Source organism: Idiotropiscis lumnitzeri, chromosome 15, assembly GCF_059441095.1.
Source record: "Idiotropiscis lumnitzeri isolate Australia: NSW breed Sydney's pygmy pipehorse chromosome 15, RoL_Ilum_1.0, whole genome shotgun sequence".
NCBI classification, from domain to species: domain Eukaryota; kingdom Metazoa; phylum Chordata; class Actinopteri; order Syngnathiformes; family Syngnathidae; genus Idiotropiscis; species Idiotropiscis lumnitzeri.
Genome location: NC_142405.1, coordinates 7,799,449 through 7,809,971, shown reverse-complemented (window position 1 = coordinate 7,809,971; position 10,523 = coordinate 7,799,449). Strand labels below are relative to the sequence as shown.

General features: G+C 42.4%; 1 protein-coding gene across 1 annotated transcript; it reads right to left on the bottom strand.

Moving 5' to 3' along the window:
• Positions 1-241: 241 nt before the first annotated feature.
• slc4a1a (solute carrier family 4 member 1a (Diego blood group)) lies at positions 242-9,575 on the bottom strand. The gene is made up of 21 exons (XM_088316759.1): positions 9,420-9,575; positions 8,068-8,138; positions 7,896-7,954; positions 6,961-7,061; positions 6,848-6,894; positions 6,609-6,774; positions 5,792-5,927; positions 5,460-5,529; positions 5,339-5,381; positions 5,087-5,271; positions 4,777-4,984; positions 4,514-4,717; positions 3,932-4,080; positions 3,655-3,849; positions 3,039-3,272; positions 2,882-2,971; positions 2,353-2,513; positions 2,023-2,264; positions 1,599-1,768; positions 1,011-1,184; positions 242-826 (listed from the first exon to the last, which is right to left on the bottom strand). The coding sequence occupies exons 2-21, from the start codon at positions 8,092-8,094 to the stop codon at positions 749-751; spliced, it is 2,739 nt and encodes a 912-aa protein (XP_088172885.1). The 5' UTR covers positions 8,095-8,138; positions 9,420-9,575; the 3' UTR covers positions 242-748.
• Positions 9,576-10,523: the final 948 nt, after the last annotated feature.

Sequence of the window (10,523 nt, the reverse complement as noted above, 5' to 3'; positions counted from 1 at the left end):
CAGTGTAAAATATTTTCAATAAACATTTATTGAGGAACACGTGATGTTTGATCATGACGTCACAGAGTGACATCTCATTTTAAACGTTTGAAATGTGCTGCTTTCAAAGACCACTAACAAACTTGACCGAAGCAACACGTTGAAGCTAGTGCACACGACTGTATAAAATAAAGTTATATTTGGTAGTTGTTTAATGACAATTTAATAGTCTTTTTGTGATAAAAGAACCAACGACTTCTAATGTGATAAGATAATTAACTTTATTCAACTTTACTAATCAGTTTATTCATAAAACCCAATGCATGTACAGATAATCAAGCAAAATTCAAGACGTATAAATGTTCTCTCCAAACACTTGTCAAAAGCATTCATTCAATTCAGATATAACAGCATGTCTTCATGCAATGCTAAATTCGTGGACTAGACAGAAAAATAATTTGATAAATCACTAACACGAGACAAAAAGTTTGTGTATGATAAATACCCTGCTTATTTCCATAAAAAATGCATAGAGTGCATTGTATATCACATTTCAAATGATAAAACCTCTAACTTACGCAAAAGAGAAAAATCTACTTCTAAAAGAACAAATGCCACTGGTATTTCTAGTGAACACAAAATAATCCCCAAATGTTAAGATACATGACAGGATGAAGCTGGAAAAAGCAAGTTAATTTTCTAAAGATACCCCCCCTCCAAAAGAAAAAAAAAATTACTGGCTATACTTTTGAAATTAAGTTGCTTTCACTTATGGAAGTGGGGACTCGGTGTACGCATCCTCTCCAACGTCCTCTTCAAACTTCACTTTAGCATCATCCGCATCCAGCTGCAGCACAAATGAACATGTAAATATATATATTCTTATAACCTCATCGACAAATGAGCTGGCCTGTCTTCCATTATAAAAATCCAATGTGGCTCTTTGAGCAGAAAAGTTTGCCTACCCCAACCAAAACCAAAGGGAATTCATTCTAAATGAAAACAGTCCAGGGGTCTGTTTTACTACTTACACATTTCATTTCCATGGTTGAGAAGAGTGTGCCGGTCATGGCCATGCGCAACGGCACGGTGAGCAGCAGGATGAAGGGCAGCGCCAGGGAGAAGGGGCTCATCTTCACAGCCCAAAGCACACCCAGACACAACAGCTGGATCAGTGTGAAAAGGTGCATGCGCATCGTCGTCACCTACATAAGACACATCCGTAAAGAGTGTTATATGTTACATCATGTGCCACCGACAAAAAAAAAAAAAAAAAACGTAGCTCATTTAGCTCCCCTAACATTATACACTGTTTGAACCTTAAGCTGCAGTTAAATACAGAGAAATAAAATAACTGTAATAAATTATTCAATTGAAATGCATTGCACATAAATTAAATGAAAATTTCTTGAACTTAAAAAAAATAAAACAGAATGTACTTAATAAATGTACAGTACTAAAAAAACAAACAAAAAAAAATAAGGCAAATATATATATATTTTTTTATTTCAGTGATTCTTCAGGTACGTCTACTGGGGGACCGCATATGTATTGCTCATTACTTCATGGACAACCACTTGATTACATTAAAAAGGAATGACTTGCAAGAAGGTTCCTACCCTGGTAGCGTAGGCGTCGGACGGGTGATATTTTTTGGGTGTGATCAACAGAAGCATCCGATCCCACATTTGAATTCCGCTCAGGGAAGTGACACCCATGTAGAGGAAGATTCCAAACAGGGCCGTCATGGGGATCATCTTCAGTAAGGGCTCCATGTAAATCGAGACACCTGAAACAGAGAAGTCACTTTATAATGTGATGGAAATTTGTACATGGATTAATCATATCACATGTGTCCCTTCTCTCTGCGAAACATGGTTTCATAAGATTACAAGGAGGTTACAGCAGTGTGAGTATAGAACACAGCTTTGACGAAAGGTGAAAAAAAATCTGAAATCTGAATGCTCTGAAGGAAGAAGGAAGAGACCTTACCATTTGGCTGGTTCTCCATCTTAATTCACTAAGCGCATTCCATTTACTTACCAACCAAAATAGCGACGAGAATTCCACTGATCCGTTGCTCCACCACCTTTTCGACTTCGGGTTTGGGGCCCTTGGACATGACCGTGAGAGCGTTGGCGTGTGTGACGGAGCGCACTGTGGCGGCGCTCAGCCATGGAAGGCCGAATATGGATGCGATGCCACCCATGGTGACCAGGAGGAGCAGGTCAAAATGAAAGCCGGAACCTTTAACCATCTTCCTCTCTGGTTTGCTAACAATCAGCCTACAAGAGGAAGAAGCATCAGCATTTAAAAACAAAACGAAAAAAACCCCAAAACAGGTCGTTGAAATGCAATTTGAACGTCACCCACGTGGTAATCTGTGACTCGAGGAAGATGAGGATGAAGACGAGCACTGCCGGTACGCAGGAGGCGAACATCATCCATTTGGGGAAGTCATTTCCGAAAGGGTTGATGAACCAGCCACGGGCCTTGGGGTTGGTCACCTGGATACCTTTTGGCACGACCAGTTTCTGCAATAGAGCGTCGTCACGCCCACATTAGTACACACTACATTCAGGCGTGGGCAAACTACGGCCCGGGGGCCACATGCGGTCCATTAAACGTTTTAATCAGGCCAGCCGAACTTGAACAAATTTTAATGAATAAGCCATGCTAATGTTTTATTTTCTAAATACTGTGGTTTTTCAAAGACATAGATTGTGTTCACTTTCATTTAAAATCAAATGTATTTTTTTTTTCTCCGATGAGGTGAGGTGACCAAAACACACAATCCATCTGCTCCTGGTTCGGCCCCTGTGTCAAACCCATTGTGGCTCGCCAATCAAAAAGTTTGCCCACTCCTGCGCTACATACTATTCAGAACGCTTAAATCACTTACCTCAGTGTAAGTGTCCTTAATACTGATATCCACAGCAACCATGGCGAAAATAGCAATGGGGACCCCGAAATCTCCAATCAGGCGTCGCAGCTGTGACAAGTACAATGGTCAGGAAAACACCACTCGACCAGATTGTCCATCAGAGGCTCTGACTTACCCAACCAGGCAGGAAAGTGCCGTTCTTGAACTGGCGCAGGAAGTAGGCGATGAAAAAGCAACCCAACATAAGGCACAGGGACAACAGCGCCGTATTGGGGAAGGCATTCTTGATCGACACGTTCTGGATGAAAACAGTGCCGTTGGCAGTCTTATTGTAGATGGTGTGAAAGGGCCTCTCCAGGGAAGCGTTCAGTTCTTCGTAGTTCAGAATCAAAGGATGGGACTCAAAGATCTGTGCAGGAGGAGACGCCGTAAGCGATCGCTCTAAGGCAGGGGTGGGCAACCCCGATCCTGAGGGGCCGTTGGACTGCTGGTTTTACATCTCTCCCTCCTCTAACACACCTGATTCAAATCAACTGGAATCTTATGCGCTTTTTGCAGATCTTACAAATGAGCTAACCATTTGAATCAGGTGTGTTGGAGGAACAAGACATCTAAAACATGCAGCACAGCGGCTATCGAGGACCGGCGTTTCCCCCACACTTCTCTCAAGGGTTAAGCGTAAAGGTCAAGGGTTAGAGATACGATAAGGGTTAAGTTTAGGATCATGTGAACTGACAAGGGTTAGACATACGGATGTAGAGATGATGAGAAAATGAGTGGGCTGGGGAAACCTTAAAGAGTTTTTTGAAGGTCTCGTAGATGAAGATGAGCGAGATGAGGATGGAGAAGATTTCCTGGGTGAAGCGGGAGATGTAGCGCACCATGAAGCTGCCCTCCACCGCCACGATGATCACCACGATGACGATGAGCCACATGCCCACCCAGGTACGCCCAACTATGTAATCAAGCTTCTGGGAATCGCAAAACTATAGCATGGGATGGACAAAGCAGACGCGCGTGAGGATGAGGCACAAGAAGACAACGGTGGTGCTCATGGTGGATCCGTACAGCGTAAAAGGCCTCCTCAAAGAGCAGCAGCGGTCCGGAAAAACCAGGTACCAGGACTGGCTGCGCGGCAAAGATGCAAAAGACGATACTCTGGACGCTTGTGGAGATCATCAGCTCGGACACACCCATCATCGTATTCGATTTAACGGCTAAGAGAAAGAAGAATCGGTAAAGAGCCGTAAAGTGGATTCAGAAAATGAATTCTATTTGTTTCTAAATTCAGTACATATATTATAATTGCTTGAAGATAAGTTCTGAAAATGTGAAAAAAAAAAAAAAAAAAAAAAAAAAATATATATATATATATATATATATATTTTTTTTTTTTTTTGGGTTCAGCTTCAGAAAACGTGTGAACTGGGATTGGTTGTGACCTGAGTCCTGAGCAACTGTGATGTCATTTTCACGCAACAAAAATGACAAAATGTCCCCCGAGAGGGCTAAAAACAGGTGGATTTTTCCGCTTAACTCATATTCCGCAAACACAATTTTAACCAGAATGCCATGTTTAGACTGCTGAAGATGCACAGAACAATTTATTGCAAAGACTTTTTTTGGGGTTGACTTCCCCTTTACTCCTACCTAAAAGTCCTCCAAAGGTGATGGCTGGCGACAGGGCGGCGAAGTAGATGAAAATGACGGCGGCCAAGACCTGAGGGTTGAGACCGTCCGTGTAGTCGCTGACGTAGTGGCGGTATCGACGCTTGATGTCTTTCACCATACCGCCAAAAGGATACCCGGTACGAGCAAGGGGGTCTTCTCTTGGAGGCTCCGGGGGTTTCGTAACTGTACACATCAAATTGACACTGAAGTTCTTTGGCCAACCCTCATTGTACTTGTCTTACCTTTAATCCTGTCACCGAAAGCCAGACGGTTGTCGATGGGGCGCATTCTGTCCTGCAGCATCTTCTTCTGGAACTTGATGACAGGCTCCAGCATCCCCAGGTCTTGGATCTCCGTGGGGGGGATGACGATACTGCAGTCCATGAAGTCGGCAATGGCGTTGGTCAGGTCTTGGTCGGTCTGCGCCAGAAAAGCCTCCAGACAGAACACCTAGGGGCGGGGCATAGTGGAGACTTTTAGATCTTTCTTGGACTTTCTTGACTTGACTCCTTCCAAAACAAGAAAGAACATTCCTGTTGTCTCTTTTCTCACCCAGTCAGCCATCAGAGCGCCCATTGCGCGACCGCTCTCGCTGTAGTCCATGCCGCTCTGGCTGGGGCCCACCAGGACGAACACGAAGCGCACAGGCACAGAACATTCCAGTGCAGAATCCATCACCACAGAGTCTCTCAGCCGGACGAAAGCAACCACCGGCTTCTCCAGAAGATCCAGGGCACCTTTGGGATGAAATTTCGTTCAGTTTGAGCTCAAAAATCCAAATATTTGAATGCGGTATAGTGATACCTGAGAGGACGATGGAGGCCTCCATGTTGTCAGAGCTGTCCCTCTGGAGAAAAATAAAAAAGGAAGCTGTGATGCATGTGGACTACTCAGGGGAGCGGACCACCAAAATGCGGACTTATACCTTCGTAGAAACAGAAAAGGTCTGCATTTGAATGTCTCCCGAGGGGGTGACCACAGGTCTGTCGGACTGACTGGAGGGAAACACACAGAAGGCATTATTAATGGTATTTATTTATTTATTTTACCTCAGGCCCAATTTTCCCGTTCAAAGTACTATTTGATTAAATGCCACTGTTTAATGTGCTAGTTTCATAATATACTGTATAAAATATATACATATACATTAAGAAAAATGGCTAACAATTCATGGAAACAAAAAAAAGCTGCTACAAGAACAAATTTAAAGTCTCAAGTTATGTTAAGTCGCACAAAAATAACTAATGATAACCTAACCTGCGGCGCATGAGGAGTGCTCTCAGCAGAGAATCCCGATCGCTGGCTCGGATCTCATTCTTGTTAACCAGCGCGTCCACCACCTTCTCGGCTATAGATGACAAACTGCTGGCGTTCACGTCAAAGATGATGGCACCTGTGGACATAATGTCAATGTCAGGGAAAATAAATGAAAAACAAAAGAAACCTCATATTGTAGTTTGCTACATCATTCCGATCTACTTTGCGAGCATGTTGGTCCACTAAGAGGTCGTTATGGATCACGTTAGGCGCATTCTGATCCAACTTCAAAACATTCAAGAGTACTTTGAGGACATTTTAGTCCACTTGGAGATTCTGGTCGATAGCTTTTAACTTTTAGGACAAGTGTGGGCAACCTACGGCCCGGGGGCCACATGCGGCCCATTAAATGTTTTAATCCGGCCCGCTGAACTTGAAAAGAATTAAATGAATAAACCTTGTTAATGTTTTATTTTCCAAATACTGTGGTATTTCAAAGACATATATATTGTTGTAATGCTTTTGTTCACTTTCATTTAAACTTAAATGCATTTTTTTTTCTCAGATGAGGTGAGGTTACCAAAACACTCCGTCCATCTGCTCCTGGTCAGGCCACATTGTCAAATTTTAGAACCTATTGTGGCCCGCCAATCAAAAAGTTTGCCCACCCCTGGTTTAGGTCAATGTAGGAACATTTTGGGGCATAATCTACTTCACAAAGATGTAGATATTTTATACTGACTTATTAATTAATTGATCAACTTCAGTCCCTCAAAAATGAAGGTTGTTTTCATCCTGATAAGAAATCCAAAGTCACCTGTGCTCATGGTCTTCCGTAGCTGGATGAGACTCTTGAAGGTCAGGTAGGATGTGTGCGAAGGACCCCACTTCCCTGTGGCGGCGTTGAGGTTTTCCTCAAAGCCCACCCAGCGGCCTGTCTCCTGCCAGGTGTTTCCCTGGAGCTCATTCAGTTCCACGTACGCCTGCACCCCAGGGCGTTTGGCCAATTAGTAAAAAAGTTGGCTACAAGACATGGTTTTAGGATTATAGACAGACCTGAGAGTCGCCTCTGGTGGTGGCGTTGGTGTTCAGGTTGAGGTTTGCTGGGGAAAAAAAAAAACATGAAAAATGAAACAAAGAGTCAGAAAAGGGAGACGAGAGGAGCTTACCTGCTGATTCACGGGGAATGACGTATGTTTCCAAGGGTGCGTCTTCATCGTTCCTCCCTTTCTCCACATTGCATAGATCACCGCGGTCCGCTGGAGGCTTCCTGGTGTGGAGAAATTGAAACTTGCACTCAATGACGCCACACGAGAACTATTATGAGGAGATTTTGGACCATTTTGAGGACTTCTGAGGAAATTTGGGTCAATTTTAAAGACATTTTGCTGATATGATTTCCTCCTGGACAATCTTGTCCAGTTTGAGGATGTGGTACTCCTTTAGTGCATCAAAAAAAGGCAAATTACTTCACGATCCTGCAATTCAGTCTGTGGCCACCAGAGAGCAGACTCTACCCATCTATTTTTAAGATGACGCCTCAGCAATGACGCCGTGTTTCACGATTCTTGCCACAAGATGGCAGCATATCTCCTACTACCTTGAATTGTTTGAGAAAATGCACTTTGTTATCAGACCGTAGACATCAGACAGAAAGTGCTGCTGAGACTTTACACAAATATTTCTTCAAATATCTGGCTTTGGGTGGAATCCTTGCCTCAGAAAAAAAACTCAAGCCAATTCCAACACTTTAAATAGGTCAGTAGTAAAACATAAATAAAATAAAAGCATATACGACAATGCTTCAAGTTCTTGTTTAGTATAATTCTTTTGATACATACGACACTGCTGACTATTGTTGCTGCTGTTCACATTCACTTCGATTATATACAGTACATAATTTGTTATATACTGCTTGTGACAACCTCACATAAACTGTATTTATTACTCATGTACAGTTGTCACATCCGATGTTGCTGACTATCATTTCTGCAATTCCTCCAGTCTTTGACATTTCCGCAGGAATTTCTCAGTGAAAAGAATGCATGTGGAGCATGTGATTTATGAACGTTTGATTTGTGTTACGAAGGACTCTGGGACTCACATTCTCAGTGGAGAGGGGAGGAAGGAGGAATCACGGTCTTCGTATGACATGTCACTGTCCTGCAGGGGAGGAGAAAGGATTTCATGAAAGGGTCTGGGATTGCTTGAAATTTGGCGGCTCAAACGGATTTTTATGTCAAATGATGGCCCCCTGATAACAAACACAGACCAACCTCGTCACAAGTGAATCTGTAATCCATTGCTGCGTTCTGGGTTGACACGCTCAGCTACTGCTGTACATTACCTTTGAAGGACAATTGGGGGGGGGGGGGGGTCATTTATTGTCATTTGTGAAACCTAAGATTGAGTCATTAATAATTTGAACAAAAACAGTCAAACACAGAGGCGAGGCGACGGGAACATTATGTCACTCCAATTTGATGTGCAGACTCATGGCCCCAGACAGATAATCGGCAGTTAAGAACGATGACTGGTCTATCTTTGAGTCACACCTGCTTGTCTTCTCTGTCCCCTTAAAGGACTTGAGTGCAGAAAAAACAAAACAACTACGGTAGTAAAAATGAAAAGATGGGTTGGTGGATTTTTACTTTGTAGAATGGTGGATTTACAATCAAAACCAATCGTTAAAAAAAAAAAAAAAGCGATGGAGCCATCTTTGGATTGTTAACCTTCAGTCAATTTGAAATAAAACTTTGCCGTTTACAAAAGCACAATAAAACTATGTATGGAACAGAGCAGGTTTTGGATTACACACTATGGGTTCAGATCTCCGTTTTAGGTTTCCTGACTATGATTTAGATATCGTCTTGTAAACCAGAATTGGGAATTAAGAATTAGGGACTATGATTGAGTCATAATGTGCTAGTCTTTAAGATAATAGGATCGGGACTATGAGTCAGGAAATACTGGTTTGCGAGAGGAATATGAGTTAGGGATAGTTTTGGGAGATTACAGGTTACGATTAACAACGAGAGGTTTCAGGACTCAGGGTTTGGATTAGTGGAGAATCCCAACTATGGGTTGAGGACAATGTGTTAGGGACTGAATTAAGGACAGGTGTGATAGATGTAGAAATGGACCGTGGGATTATTTATCGGTTAGGATGAGGAATTTGAATTAGGCATAGTTTTTGAGACATTCCATTAGGTTAGGATTAATGACAATAGGTTAGGTTTGTAAATGTGAGCTCAGGACTAAACGTGGGGGTCTATGGGTTCAAATTTGGGACTAAATTGGGAAACATGGGATTATATCAGGATGAATGGTTATGGCTCCCGGGTATGGGTTAGAAACAATGACTGAGGACTATGGGTTAGGGACATGGACAATTCGGGTTAGGATTAACGACAATGGGTTAGATATGGGTTAGGATTATGCTTAGAAACTCGGGGTTAGATTTAGAATCAAAGAGTTTGCAGTTATCAGTTCGGCAATATGGGTTTGCAACCAAGGGTTAGGCTTCTGGACTAAGGGTAAGTGTTACATCAACTTTCATTATAAACTATTTGAAAAAGTATAAATAAAAAGTAGGTGGACCCTGGCCCAAAGTAGACCACACCCCTACCTGCATGCAGGTACTCCCGCCTGGTCTCCGGCAGCCGTCGACGAATCACTATGAAAATGAGCAACGACCTTGGTGAGACCCCACGGTGAAGAGTGGGAACACCCAAAAGTAAAACTACGTCAAACTGGTGAATGTGCCGTACCCCGCAGACCGTCCGGTTGCTTAGCAACCACACAAGGTAGGTGAAGATAAGGCCCCACATGACCATACATCGGCGCTATCATGCCGGGACACCTTAACGTGGGGATATCCCAGCCCTAGTTGGACGACTCCACCCTCAACAAACGTGGCCGATGCCATGATCTTCGCTGCTGGGGGGCACACGAGGGGGCACACAGGGTGGTAGAAAAGGGGCATTGAATGTATCATGTCAAAATACGTCATCTTGTTGACATCTTTGGGATTCCCCCAAATTTACAACTCACGTTAGGTTAGGACGGTCATTTCATTTTGGTGGACACCCGTCAACGTCATGTGCGAGTTAAGTGATCCCAAGTCTTTTCTTCTTGTAGAAGCCAGAGTCCATTTGTGAGGATGTCGAGTCCAAACTCATGGTGGCCAATTCTGTTCAATCCAAAATAAAGTTGAAGCACACAACTCATGCAAAACGTTTTGTAGTAGAACTCACCTGCTAATTGGATGAATTTTAGACATGCTGTGAATGTGTGGATGATGCGACCTGTGCCTAAATGGACAAAAGTTAAACTCCCTCTGATGGTTTAATGCAAAAAGACATGATTAAAAACTCCAAATATTTTGAGGTGTTTTTGTTGCTGTTAAAAAAAAAAAAGAAATTATTATTGTTTTGAAGTAAAAAAATTGGAGATGTGGGGATAAAATTGCAGTTCAATAAAAATAATGTGCAGTATGTAGAAAAAATATTAAATGACTTTAGTTTCTACCTGAACATGAATGAGTATTTCGGGTAAAAGAATAAGAATTTCAAGATGCTTTCTTTTCAATGGAGTCAAGGATATCAATAATGCCCAATGAAAAACATCATCACACCATCGAAAACAAAAAGAAAAAAAAGAAACCAAAATTGCATTGACTGTATTTTCCAGGCTATAAACTGCAGTAACTCTAAAAAATTAAAAAAAATAA